The following is a 14110-nucleotide window of genomic DNA, read 5'->3' as shown; positions in this document are numbered from 1 at the left end:
TCTCCTCAAAAGGACGACCAAAGCTATCCCAAAGTCAAAACCTGGAACTTGACTCACATTCTGGAGACGTCTATTATTAATATTTTGTATTATTTCGGTTATTATTACTTGTTAATCTTTGAACCGTGTATGCGTGTTCTCACATGAGCAGAGGCCTGGACTGGAGCGAGTTCAACATACCCAGGTTATCTTTTGGTTATCTGGCTCAACTCGCCCCAAACAAGTGCGACCACCACCACCAACAACAACAACAACAACAACAACAACCAACCCAGAGTTTCTCAATCGGTCTCTGAGTCTAAAGTTTGCAGCACATGGCCAATCATAACAAGCCGGCTGTGTGAATGCATGAATTAGAAGGCTCACATTATGCCTGCTCCATCTCGAGTGGATCTGACTATTATCACATTGGTGTATTCAATTAAATTAATGCGTTGCTTTGATGTATTTTTTTACAACAGAAGATACTTTATTCATCCCTGTGAGGATATTTTGGCATGTTACGTCTTATTCTTTCAGCTGCAACTCTGGGGTTGTGAAACGGACTGGAGGACAAAAAAAATAAATAGCGTGAATATAAAAACATGATTCAAAGAAAGAAGGTTTTCTTCCTTAAATTATAACCCCCCCCCCCCCCCCCCCCCCATGGCAAAAACATAAATACACCAGTAGTAAAGTAACGCAACATGTTGCAACACACGGCTCAACATCTGACACGCAAACATTTAAATAATATATGATAAGAGAATATATGATAAGAAATTTCCTGTGATTGTGGTACCATAAAATATATTTATGGTACCGTTAGATTGCTGCTAAACTGCCTGGGTTAATTAATACAGGTGCGTATTGCCTGCAGGAGACAAACAGGGAAAATGTGTGGAAAATGTTGAATAAATTCAAGCAGAATGTTTTGGGGAAACTATTACATCTTATTTCAATAAATGTTGATTTTGGACTTTACAATGCACTAATAAGCCTAATATTAGTGTAGTTTAATCTTTATCTAATTCGAACGTCAACGTTATAAATGAAGCTTCGATCTATTCAGTACTAGGTTCACTACCTAAGTAAGTAGTAAGTACACTACTTATAAGATGCACTATAAAAAGTCTAGTTATGTTTTTGAATTATTATAGCCTATTTCTAAGCATCAAATGAATTCAACGGAATACAAACAAGTAGTCAGATCCCTCGCTAGATGAGGCAGTAATATTATAAACCTTCACAGTTACGCATTCATGCCACCTGTCTTTTCTGCATTCGGCAGTTCAAAATGTGTGGCTTTCTCCCTCGATTATGACTTTAAACTTTTTCACATTCGTTTAATATTATCTCCCGATCCATGCGCCAGGCTTTGATTGGTCAGGAGGCGGTGCTCCTACCTCAAACATAACCGGAGCAGCCTGGAAGTTACCTCCCTAAGCCCAAATCCTGCTTCTTGGAACAGTTCTGTGAATGTGTTTCCTGCTCTGAACTTCCACATGTCACCGTCCCAAAAGGTGGAGCCACCGTAAAGACTTTGGACTGGCTCTGCTATGTGTGTTTTTTGTTTTTTTTAACTCCATAATTGTTTCCACCTCGTTGTAGCAACAGAACCAGAGAGATCGTCTTCGACCCGCGGTTGAGACGCACGTGTGGCTCGACCGCAGCGGCTCCATGCAAGACTCTAGACACTAACCATGATATCAATGATATCTGTGCCGTCCTGATCATCTTCTCCGTGTGGCGTCTTGTTGAGCGGACACGATGCTCCGTTTCAACTTCTTCGTAAACAGGTGACTGGCTCTCCCACAGTAGGTGTTTGCGGTGGTCTGCAGCGAAGCTTCCAGCGGCTGAAGCAGTGAGGTCTCCATGTTCTCACCAAACGTGTACTGTGAGGAAGACAAAACGGGTGCACGTGTTAATATTTAGGATTTCAGAATAAAGATCGGATTTGATCACAGCTTTGAACATCAGTCGTCTTTGACTTCAGCTCCTGACATTACTCAAGAAAGACTCTGCATGCTTTTTTTGGTTTGTTTTGTTTTGAAATCCAGCAGAGTTCACCCGCTGTTGCAGCCATGATGGGACAATAAGAAGTGCATTTACATCACAAGAATTAAGTGCCACATTTATCACCGTCACTTCATGACAACAACATTCTGCATTTGATTCATAACTGTCAATTCAGAGAGTCTTTGGATGATGAATATCTGGTCCTACAACTACACATAAACGGGCCCAGTGGGGCGTAACGACATTGGAGAGAGCTGCAGCATTCCAGATATGCTTCATTATTGAACGCTTTTGTGTCACCAAGTGAACAACAAAGATAAAACTTCCAGCCCTTAAGCCAGTTAATATAAGCGGCGACGGCTTTTGTCACGTACAGTGTGAAAATAAGGATGCAGGCCTTTTGTTTTTATATCGGCGTACGCCATTGTTTTAATGCTCTAGTAAATAAGAGGAAATCACTACTTTACAGCATCTCATTTGACTCCTGTTTGGCCAAGCATTAGGTAAGTCAAAGCACACTTTCTTTATTATCATTCATATACTGCAACAGGCAATAAAGCACCATTAACAGCCGCCTATCGATTTTTATGTGGATGCTGAGGGTGCTTTGTCCACACAGCCATCATGATGTCTCAAACTAGCATCGGCACTAAAAATTTTTACAACTCTTCTGTGGGCTTGGCTGCGTAATGGTAGCGCTCTTTATTGCAAGCTCCTCTGCTGGCTGAGAGAACTGGGCTGACTCAGGAGCTCTTGGTGGGATGGAAATGAGTGTTTCCTCCAGAATTGCCTGCTCCAGGCTTTAGGATCCCGTCCTCAAAGGACTGAGTGGGAACAAAGTGGGAGGGGGGCCTGAGGAGCTGGAGCAACAGGAAGCGCGGATAAAAGCTTCAACCAATTACAGCTTATAACAACAAAAGGATGAAATGCGCTTCAGTTATCCTATTTTATAATAAGCTTATTGTACGACAAGGTCTTGTATCTTACATTTATTTACTTAATACGGGACTCGTATTTCCATTATGAAGGACAAACCACAGCACTCCTGAAATCAGGTGAAGTCTGGTATTTACTGTCTTTATGTTTGTGCTGTCGGAGAGACTGATGGAAGCACGAGGGCCGAGTGCCCCATAATGAAGCCCGCTCGTTTACTTAATGGCTGAGAACATTGCCCGCACTGATAGTGGCCAGGCTGGGCCCTGTGGCGGTAATGGATGGAGACCAGCTAATGAGGCTTCCCTGACTCCCCCGATTGCTGCCTGCATGTTGGCCGGTGTGCTGAAATCAACAAGAGCAGATCGAAGGCGAGACGCCGACGCAGCAGAGAGCTCTCCGACTGACTTGACTGATGACGGCTGTGGAGCGGACCTTTAAGCTATGAACTCTGAAACGCAGAAATAACACGCAAAGTATATTTGACAGATGTCCAACTTTCTTTTTAAAAAAATCCAAGTTCTGTCTTTATTTTCAGAGCTCTGTAGGGCGTCATACCAACTAAAAGACGGAAAAAGTTTAGAGTTTACAGAAGGCCCGACCAGCTGTTCCACGTGAATCAGGCCGATGGACAACACCAAGAGGGGGCTGGAGGACGAGGGTGGAGATTATCGTCAACAAATCCAATGAAAAAACCAAAACAACAATACATTACTCCTACTAACAAGCATCGTCTGTGTGTTCCTAATCTGATGTAGCGTACACCTCTGCGCAAAAGGCTTCCATTGATGTCCAAAGACTTTTAAAAGCACATCAATGAGCAAGACGATTTCACTGGCTGTTACGTTTCTTCACTTCATCTTCTTTTAGCCTTTTATCTGACAACATCTAAAGCAACCATTCCAGTGGCCAAAGCAGGGGAGGGCTAAGACGGGATGACTGAAATATGTAACAGGCTATTGATTGGGCACAGGTGGACGAAAGCTACTATGAGAGAAAAGCAATGACCTGGAGTGCCTATTGATAATGTAATGAGGTGAAAATGGCTCACCAAATAGTCTTTAGTTTCTTTAGAGGGCAGATGTGTAGGTCCAGAGGGACCAGAGAGAAAGCCTAATAACAATGGTTGCTCCTCACTTAAGAGTGGGCGGTATACTGGTTTCATCCCAGGTACCAGTGTCACTTTCGGCCACAATACAGTCCGTCTTCACCGTGATAGACACCTGATGAGCTGCAGCACTCCCACACAGTTTATAATGTGCATGGGTATGTCCAGGCAGGTTTTAACTGCATCGGCGTGTCTGTGTGATGTCAACACAGACAGCATCGCTGCTTTGGCCGGCGTGGCTCCTTATCAGATAATTTGGTCTATTTTTGCCACACAAGCCAAATCTCCGGAGGACCCGAGCAGCTCACCGTCCATGTGTCTTTTGTACGGTTCTGGTCCAACAGTGTGTGTGTGTGTGTCCACGCGGTGTAATTTCAAAAACTCTTTCTTCGTGCGGGTTTAAATATAAAAGTTACGTCAGGATTTGGTTTCTTTCTTTGAATTCAATTCTTTGAAGTGTAATGTTTTTTCTCATTTTGACTGTGGTAAAAAGGAGGTGAAAATAAAATGAAAACCAGGTTGCTCGACAATAAAACTCACAACTCAAAACAACAGCATGGCTTTTACTAGAAATCACATTACATTCCCATTATGCGGGAGGCTACGCCCACCAAAACCTGTGCAGATCTATACCTCATTTTCATTCTTATTTGGAGGTAAAAATCCTGTTTCGAGTTGAGCATCCCTGTTCATTTTGTAATACAACACAAAATATATTGTATCAATTTTAGATATTGCCCACTCCTATTCTCACTAGAATAAACAAAGCAGTTCAAACGTGACTTCCCCTTAACATCAAGTTATCCAGTTAACTGTCTGGAAGGCTCTTAATAAAAACTTTTGGAAGAATAAGTCATTTTTGCAAGACATGTTTGTTAAGAAATAAAAAAAAACTTGAGTTGTTTATTTGACTGGAGGGGCTCAGAAAACCCCCCAGATTTCTGCTTAGAGAGGCTGACTCTACCTTTCGGATGGCGTCGTAGACGGCTCGAAACGCAGGCTGCTTGTCATCGTGGTAAACTCCCCTGTTACCATGGAGAATGAAGACACCTTCCTGATCCGCTTGTTGACAGTTGCTGCCATAGATACAGTGGTCCGGACGGTAGTTCCACTGGCAGGGAAACACGTATAGGCTTTCTGTAGAGCAGCAGGAGCCATGATTGGTTTGATGAAGATAGTAAAGAAGAGGGTATATTTAACAAGGACCTGTTACAAAGGCTACAATATTTGTTTTAATGTTAAAAAACAAATGTTTTTTTGTCAGTTAAATTTAAGACTTTTGCAGTCATACTAGCAGAAATTAGTATGAATACTATACTAAATTAGTATGAATGCAAATAAGTCCTCAAGTCACTTTAAGTACCTACATTTATTGATATGCCAATAAACAATAGCAATATATTTCGATGCTTGCTTCGAGTTAATGCGCGAGCTGAACTAGTCGCTGTGGTCCTGAAGTTCGGACCACCGCCTAAAAATGTTGAGAGATCGCCGGCATCTGTTGGCAACTTTTCATTGCGGCTCGATGTTTTGGACATTTTATGAAGATATTACAACACGTGGACACGTGAGGATGATAACCAGGCCAATAATATTGGATAACCAATATCGTGGAGCCTACAAGCAGAGCGTGACAAGCTTCAAGGATATGCTCAGGTAAGTTATGACCGTGGTGGAAACACTTTATTTTGATTGTGGTTCTCTTGTCCCCAAGAACAAAAACGATCATCTTGATTATTTTTATACACACAACAGTAGCGCATTCATTTTAAGACCTATAAAATCATATTGAATCAATTTCAGACCTTTAACTCAATGGAATTTAAGATTCATGACTAAAAAGAATGTTCTATGTGATTGCACAAACCTGGATTATGGTGAAATATGATATTAAGAAGGTCCTGGTCACCCCAGGTGATATTGAGTTTATACTTCTGGAGAAGGGGCATCAGAATATCCTCCCACTTCAGTGCAACTGTTGTCATGTCATTCTAGAAGGAAAAAGACAGTAATCAGAACATTCATACCAGTTTTCAACGGGAACTCATAAACCTGCAATTCTGCAAAATGAATCACTTCATCAACACTTCATATCAACTCATAGAAACAGCTCATCATTGAGAAAGGTATGACAAGAGTGACCTCAGCTGGTCAATGTTGGGGATGCAGCTACTCCTGAAGCCTCCTTCACCATTCTCAACATGTTTCACTGACTAACTAAATGTAGAAATGTTGTTTAATATAGGCCGACATGATAGAACTCCATAGATGAGAATACAAATATATGCATACAAACATTGATAGGGACTAAATTAAATGTGTAGTAGCGTTTGTTTAAACAGTGAGCCATACTTTACTCATAAACATACCTGTGGACCTGGACATATACATTAAGATTGTTCCACGTCTGCTTAGAAGGATGCTAGGGGTGAGAACGAGGGTGCTGTAATACATTGATAGGATGTACATATCCTTTTGGAAGATAATTTGTGAACTGTTCATGAAAACTTTTTTATTTGTGAATAAATATAATAAATGAAACATTATTTCAAGTTTTTCTCATCTGCTCTTTTGATTATGTAGAATACGATTTTCACAGATTTCCCTTGAAGTGTTTTGGATTTTATCTATAGTAATAATAATAATAATGAGGTGAAATTGCATAGTTTTAAGTCAAACGGCTTAAAATGTTCTTGGGGCTTCTTGGGAACCCCAAACGGTAGAAATTCAGAATGTAACAATGATAGCTGGTACTGGCTGAAACACACAACAGCAGGTGAACAAAGGTACAGCCCCCCCCCCCCACCCCACACACGCACACGCACACACACACTTCAAGCAGGAGATACACTGGTATATTCATTTGGCAAAAGCTGACAGTAATTAACAGGCTGCAAAAAAACTACAGACAAAATAAAAATCCACCTGCTCATTACCTTAAAAGATTTCTCCCTGAGGCGCGTCATGTTCATGAGCATGACCCCTGAGTTGATGCCCGTCTTGCCATAGTAAGGGTGGCGGGCAAAGCGGTTGTACCAGCCGATGCGTGGCTCCTCGTGCTCTGGAGCCATGGCTGCTAAGTGGCTTGAGTTGAACTGAGAAAGAAGGGCCCAGATGTCCTCTACTGGCTGCAGAAAAAGTATATCTGTGTCCACATAGAGCAACGAATCTACCTCCTTCAGAATCAGCTGGAAAACAGAATATAAAAATAAACTCATGAGCAAATTTGACTAAATGTGTTATTGTTACAAGTTATATGCAGGAAGGATGTTTCTAGACCTACTGGCAGGAACAGCCTCTGGGAGGCACAAGGTTTGAAGAGCTTCTTCCACTCTTTTGCATTTTCCTTGGGAAAAGTGATGGGGTAGATGGTGTAGTTAAACTTGGACTGAACTGTCCTGGGCCAGGAGTCCAGCTGTAAGAACAGATAGCACAAAGAAAATGTTACCATCAACATGTAAGATAAAAAGAATAAAAATGCTTTGCAGCCTTCTGGCCAGAAAGTGAACACCTGTGAAATGATAATACTTTACTGTGAAGACAATGCACAATGAGAGACTGTTTCTCAAACATGCCTCGAGTTTCCTTGCACAATTTGTGCAATTGTTGCAATGAGGCCTTCTTAATGTGATTCTCTGACAATGGCATACTACATAGTCATAATGGGCTATTGCTTAAGACCCTATGTAAAACCTGAAAATGAATACACACGTACATGAAGGTTCTGGTGTTGTTGGGGAAGACACTTACAGCCTTTCTGAAGTGGTCATGCAGATCGTCCTCAGCAAAGATGTAAAAGTGCAGCGGCTTTATGCTGAGGAGAACAGCAGACTTCAACATGGCAAGAGTCTCCTCGAGCCTGGGGCCACAGGCCACCACAGCCAGGTGACTTCTCCCATCACCATGTTCCTGAACTTCAGAGCCCGATCTCTTTCTGAGCGCCAAGACAAAGTGCAATAAATCAATAATCAACCTCAGTTTGTATTCACACAACAGCATGGACACACTTACATTTGCAAAAGATAACATACTAATAAAGACATCAGCAGGCACAGTTGACGGGTGCTCCGCTTTGTAGGGTTTGAACTGTCATTGAGTTTAATGGGACTCTCTCAAGTGCTCCTTGTAAACTACTACTTGTAAGTTTAGAAATCATGAATGTAACTCATCATTTCAGAGACCACTCTGCCAATGTTCTACATGTGCCTCTGATGATGCAAGGTCAAACTTTAGCAAGACAGAAGTCTGTAAATAAGATAGTGGTATGTTTAGTGGTGTGTATGTGAATGTCTATCTATGATAGCAACACAGAGATTTACAGGTTAAAATGTAGTATAGAAGAAAGTAGTTTTTCCACTACTTTAGCACTGCCTTTACATACTCATGACCATGAGATAGCTTAACTCTCACAGCTCAACTCGTCAGTGTGTGTGTTGTGTGTTTATGACTTCAGGATCAAGAGTAGTTTCAAGGTGCAGCAAGAGGCCCAGCCTTTACTTTGAGCTGTTGACCTATGAAGTAGGGGAGAGATGCAAGTTGAAGTCTACTGGTTCTAAATAACATTGGTATATATATATATTAAGAGATGCACAAAACCGGCCATACCTAATAGATGATTCCAATAAGCAGTTCACTCCACAAACATCAGCAGGCAGTCTCCAATATGGATTCCAGTAAGAAACTGACAGTTTTTTACACCTGACAGAATGAAAACATGATCTTTTGGATCCTCAACGTTAAATTATTCTCCTAGACATCAGACATGTTCAGTGGGTTATATGCCCGAACTACCACCTAGAGTTTTATAGGTGGCCGTTAGTTGACTAGCAGTAATGTTAATATCTAGCTAGCTAACAGGTGGTAGCTTTTATATGTATACAAGATAGCATTAGCAATGTGCAGCACATAACCTTATAGACAGAGGGTGTAAAACAGGACAATTAACTTTAGGTGCATAGGCCGTGTATATTTTAAATGTATCCAGCCAACGACTTAACGTTACGCAGCTACCGGTACAGCTTTAGCAGGTCAATTAACGTCTCAGCAGCAACAGTATGTATTATTCAACATAACAGTCACGCTCACCTGATAGCACCTGTAGTACATGCAGGTAAAGCCCACTACTAGCTACGTTACACATGTTCTCGGTAATGAAATGAACGTGAGGTGGCGTAGATTAGCATGCTTTAGCTAGCAAAGCTACCTGTCGCGGTCTCGTAGGCCCGCCACTCCGGGCTTTTTCCTGAGGAGGTGCCCGGCGTCATGAGCGCGCCTGTCGGGTACCCCCTGTTCGTTCAGGTTCCGGTCCGTACCGTCTTCCAAGGTGGAGGCTAGTTGATTGAACACGTACAGCAGTGAAAACAAGGTGAAGACCATGCACAGGAGAAATGCTTGATGATAGCATCGCATCTTGCGTTTCGAGTTTGTATGCGCTAACTGAACATTTTTTAAATGTATTGGTTGTTGTTGATCTCGGCTACCATCAGACGGCGCGAGCTAACAAATCCCATCCCAAATATTAAGTCAGAAGCTAAACCGAAGGGCACGGTTGCTGTTGACCGTTTTTTCTGCCCCACCCACAGCTGTTCCACGTGTGTTTACTTTGATCAAACGTCTGTCAGTAACGCCGCAGCCTGAGACAGCCAGGTATAGCTACCAAGGACTCAATCATAGTAAACGTCACACTGGGGGAAAAAGTACAGAAACAATATCAGCAAGCTCGACTTGAAGAATCAACTAACAATCGAGTGTAATTACTGCTGTGTAAACAGTGTTTGCTCGTCTAATCTATAGCAATTCATTAGTGATTACATACTGTTACTTAATATGCAAGTCACATACATGTAGTGGAGTAAGGTGTACAATATTTATCTCTGAAATGGTGTGTGGTAGAAGTATTTAGAAGGTGTGAATACTAAAGTACATCAAGGTTTCACTCTGTTACTCTCCATCATTGCTTCTAAGGGTCTTCTTTTTTTTTTTAAACACAACTACAGCAAGGGTAAGGAACATGGTGCAGGGTAAAACAATCATCAAAAAGCCCACATAGAGTATGTTGAAGTGTATGCAACTCATTGATTGACCTGAACTTATCGGTCATAATGCGAAAAAAAGGTAAACACATTAAAAAATATAATCCAATGACTAGAGTTGCTCAAGCAAATCACTGAGGGGAAAAAAGGTATGTTGGTATATCCGGTAAAGCCACTTTTAAGCAATCTGTCTTACAATATAAAAACATGTTTATAATGAAAAATAAAAAACATACCCAAGTATCTACAACTTGTTTTATTTAACATTATTTTACAATATAAACCATTCTAGAGATTAAATCATGCTTAACTCTACCAAGTGAATGAGAAGCATACTTTCAATAATTATTCATTACTTTTACTCAAATGTTACAGTACAGTAAAAAAAAAAGAAGATTGCATCCAATGGCATAAAATGAGAGCTGAATAAAGCCAGTAACCACAGTGTTATGATTTACTGATAATGGGAAAAGTGGAAATAATGCACACGTCTTTTCTTTTTAATCATGAACATAGAATGCCATTAAGTGCAAATAACGATAACACAATTCAAGGATAAACTACAGTTCTAAGATGACTTTTTCATTTTCTTTCATAATGCGCCAAGTATTCTGCGCAGCAACGACTAACCCCGTGCAACGCTGACGTTAGAACTCGAGCAACCACAACATGTGGCAGAAATCCAGGATTTAAATGCTACCGTTCCTTTTTTCCAGTCCATCGTGACAGATCTTTGTGGCAACAGTTCTTTTTGAGTCGAGTGTACAGCGTACGTCCCGACTCCCGAATTCTTCATCATCACGGGAAGGCAGTGAAAAAAAAAATAAAAATACAGCCCCAAAGAGAGGTGAATGCTATCACAATGGGATTCATAGTGTTAGTACGTAATGCATGTTGAAGTTTAAATCACTCGTTGAGGCTGTAGAGAGTGCAGAAGAACGGGTCGTGCCAACTGGGAGTGTGAAGGCTAGCGAGTCTCTCCGTTAACCGGTGAGCCTTCCCTGTGGGGCGAAGAGCATCTGGAGACCCCTCGTTCAGTGTTATCAGAGCTCGAGCCACTTTGACTGTGTTGGTCTGCTGAGGCGGCGCTTGTCAAAGTGGACGTGGGTTTGGCTTTCTCCTTAAAGTCTGTGATTATTACTGTCAAGTCTCCAACTGTGACCTCTAGATGCTGGGCGCTGCTCCTGTCTATGTTTTTTAACCGGGGCCTGGGGAGGAGAGAAAGAAACGGAAAACAAATGGATATGAAATCTGCTTGGCGGACACGACGTGTTGACCAACAAATATGATTAAAGCTATTTTTCCCTTTTGAAAACATGTATCAATTACCTCATCTTTTTATGGCTTTTCTTTTTCAGTGTTGGTTCTTTATCGCTCTTGTCTTTCTCAGATTTTTCCTTCTTCTCCTTTTTGGGGAGCATGGGGGGTACAAACTGCTGATTCGCTTGCTGTGCAACCAGCTGAGAAACAGGCCGTGGTTTTCTGAAAGACACAAACACAGTCAGTGGTCTGATAGTTGCTTTCATATTAAGAAGGGAGAGCATGTGGTTTGCAATGTGCAACTGTTCAATTGGACCTGGAGGAACACTGAAAGTACTCAAAGTAACACTTCATTTGACAGGAGAAGTGATTAGTTACTCAATCTGTCTCAATATCCACCAGACTAGTGTTTTAAGACCGACATGAAAATGTGTCCTAACAATTTGATTGGTTGTCAAAGAAATTGACACGAGCAAGACATTTTATTGCATTGCAGGTTAGTCCAGACAAAATTGTATTCCTCGGTATGGTCGTGCTACAAAAGTGTACGCTGGTGAAACACGATTGTTCTAATCTTCATGGGAAGCCCCACATATGACATCACGCAGTGCTGCAGGACTGAGTGATAAGACCCAGTTATGAGTCAGCATCTTTTAACTTCTGGATCCCTCGTCAAGTTTTTAAAAAAAAAATGTTTCATGTCTTTTTTGGTAGATAACTGAAATAAGGGTTGTGGTTAACATAAGCTTAAGAGATTGAAAGTGGTGGCAAACAAGTGGCTCAATGACACTACAAAATGTCATCAAGTCGACAAATCCCTTGTTGTGTATACTCGCGCTCATGAAACTGTGGTGTAGGTCATTTATAGCTTAATAATAACTTTGAACTCGTATATTATTTTTTTGAAATCACGAGTAACTTGTGTTCGCCACTGAACTTTTATTCTGCAATTATACAAAATCCAACGGAATAATCCCATTGGCTTTTTTTGTCAGGGGAACCAGTGCAATGCTAACTTTCGGGGTTGGCCTACAAACATATGTCAATCCTGCAGCACTCAATTTCTCTCTTTCTTCTCCTACTTTCATCATTTAAACTTTCCAAGTTTCCTCATATCATCTTTTTCAGGTTACTCTCTCCTTTTGTTTTAAGAGCTTTGGTGAACAGATTCAGACTGACTCCCCTTTCTTTTTGGTTAGAGACGAATTTACCCCGATTGGAGCTCTCTATTTTTATGCTAATTCAATACTGGCAGACCGCATGTGATACATAGAAAACACAAAAGGGATCAGGACTGTAAAAGATATTTTACATTAACACCACTGTGCAGTTAAAAACTGCCCAGATATTAGTCAATATAGGTATATTGTGATGTAGCCATACAGAAAATGGTTATTATGCTACCTATAGGATGTGTTCTATGAATTCTTCCAATCTCGCAAATACGTACATATTTGGGTTAAGTACTCAAAACACACACTACTGTAGTCTAATAATACAACAGCCCTGCAGTAAACCCTGCCTTTGTTAATGTTCTCATAACTTCTGCCATAACCCCCCGCCCCCCCCCTGCCCCAACACACACACATTACGTTTTATTAACATATTTTCATTTAATGTTTTGTTTCCTTTAAAAAGGTTATGAAATACGCTAAATTCCCAGAAACACTCGGGACATGAGCACAGTGGTACTGTAGATTATGGCCCTGACCCAACACTCCACTCTCAATTGTACACCGATCTCAAATCAGCAACTATCTAAAAACCTCAACAAAAGAAGGACATTAATCCCTTCACGAAGATACGATTCATTGCTGGGCTGTTGTGACGGATAGTTGGAACACTATATCTAATAAAAGCTGCAACCGGGTCCACTTCTTTAGACCCTTTCAATTAAAGTACTTCTGCAGTGCTTCGATTATTAAAATAAACGAACGGCTCCAGGGATTCTTACCGAGTTGACGTACCCTTCCTGACATCACACATCATGCACTTGAACGCCTCAGCGGTGTTCCTGAACGTGCAGACGCTACAGTCCCAGTACCCATCGTCGGCGGAGGGCTTCGATTGCCGCTTTGGCCTTCAGACAAAAACAAAACAAAAACACTGTGATAACGCCATTATTTGCAGTGAGCGCAATGCTTTTCAAAGAACCTCCTTGCTCGGTAACGATTACCGGAACAGGAAAGACTCGACTCTCAAGTTCTTATTTGCTCAGAAGTCAGTCATTGAAAGAAAAAAGGGAGATTTCAGTTAACACGGGCAGTTGCCCCCCTTATTAAACCATCAGCCAGCCGCCATGAACACTTCAGTGTTAAAAAAAAAAAAAAAAAAAAAAAAAGAAGAAGAAGAAGAAGAAGAAAAAAAAAAAAAAAAAAAAAAAAGAAGCTCCATCCATTGACCGAGCCTTCTGCTCTCAAACGGCCCGATAAAGTCTCAATTCAGAGCTACTAGCGACAGTTTTACCTTGTGGGGCTCTTCTTGTCACCCATTTTACGAAACTTCGACTCAGTGGAGTTAAAATGATCTATGTTACAGGTGAAAAAACGCATTTAGCTGCTACTCAGCTGTCGTGGAAACTCCTGTCGAGGACGGTCACGTGACACGGGTTCACCCAATCACCTTTAATGTAATCACTACCAGACAGAAGCAGCGATAAATGGACACAACGGTGATGAAAGTCGCTTTGTACATGTTGTACATCAGAAGAGGAAGGCGCGCGCTCCTAGACAGCCTATACTGAGGAATAGGGGCGTACAATGTACAAAGCAGTTTATAA

General features: G+C 41.3%; 2 protein-coding genes across 5 annotated transcripts; both read right to left on the bottom strand.

Annotated features, from left to right (window-relative positions):
* Positions 1 to 645: 645 nt before the first annotated feature.
* Positions 646 to 9689, bottom strand: LOC117732264 (glucoside xylosyltransferase 1-like). Of its 4 annotated transcripts, XM_034535090.1 has the most exons (8): positions 9243 to 9689; positions 8645 to 8737; positions 7790 to 7973; positions 7323 to 7454; positions 6976 to 7227; positions 5907 to 6030; positions 5004 to 5176; positions 646 to 1874 (listed from the first exon to the last, which is right to left on the bottom strand). In XM_034535090.1, the coding sequence occupies exons 1-8, from the start codon at positions 9446 to 9448 to the stop codon at positions 1713 to 1715; spliced, it is 1326 nt and encodes a 441-aa protein (XP_034390981.1). In that variant the 5' UTR covers positions 9449 to 9689; the 3' UTR covers positions 646 to 1712. The 4 variants fall into 4 exon arrangements, with proteins under 4 accessions (XP_034390981.1, XP_034390982.1, XP_034390983.1 ...); XM_034535091.1 differs by lacking the exon at positions 8645 to 8737 and having other exon boundaries at positions 9243 to 9687; XM_034535092.1 differs by having other exon boundaries at positions 7790 to 8550; positions 8645 to 9354.
* A 623-nt stretch (positions 9690 to 10312) lies between these two features.
* Positions 10313 to 14001, bottom strand: LOC117732701 (YY1-associated factor 2-like). Its single transcript, XM_034535808.1, has 4 exons — positions 13798 to 14001; positions 13286 to 13411; positions 11401 to 11553; positions 10313 to 11279 (listed from the first exon to the last, which is right to left on the bottom strand). The coding sequence occupies exons 1-4, from the start codon at positions 13881 to 13883 to the stop codon at positions 11039 to 11041; spliced, it is 606 nt and encodes a 201-aa protein (XP_034391699.1). The 5' UTR covers positions 13884 to 14001; the 3' UTR covers positions 10313 to 11038.
* Positions 14002 to 14110: the final 109 nt, after the last annotated feature.

Source organism: Cyclopterus lumpus, chromosome 6 (genome assembly GCF_009769545.1).
Source record: "Cyclopterus lumpus isolate fCycLum1 chromosome 6, fCycLum1.pri, whole genome shotgun sequence".
NCBI classification, from domain to species: Eukaryota; Metazoa; Chordata; class Actinopteri; order Perciformes; family Cyclopteridae; genus Cyclopterus; species Cyclopterus lumpus.
This window is presented reverse-complemented; position numbering and strand designations above follow the sequence as displayed.

Coding starts and splice junctions, on each gene's coding strand:
- LOC117732264 (XM_034535090.1), bottom strand. CDS start 9,448: ATGCGATGCTATCATCAAGCATTTCTCCTGTGCATGGTCTTCACCTTG. Junction 8,738..9,242: donor GGCCTACGAGACCGCGACAG/GTAGCTTTGCTA, acceptor TCATTCTGTCAG/GTGTAAAAAACTGTCAGTTT. Junction 7,228..7,322: donor CCCAGAGGCTGTTCCTGCCA/GTAGGTCTAGAA, acceptor TCTGTTTTCCAG/CTGATTCTGAAGGAGGTAGA.
- LOC117732701 (XM_034535808.1), bottom strand. CDS start 13,883: ATGCGTTTTTTCACCTGTAACATAGATCATTTTAACTCCACTGAGTCG. Junction 13,412..13,797: donor GACAAGAAGAGCCCCACAAG/GTAAAACTGTCG, acceptor TTTTGTCTGAAG/GCCAAAGCGGCAATCGAAGC. Junction 11,280..11,400: donor AAAAGCCATAAAAAGATGAG/GTAATTGATACA, acceptor TCTCCTCCCCAG/GCCCCGGTTAAAAAACATAG.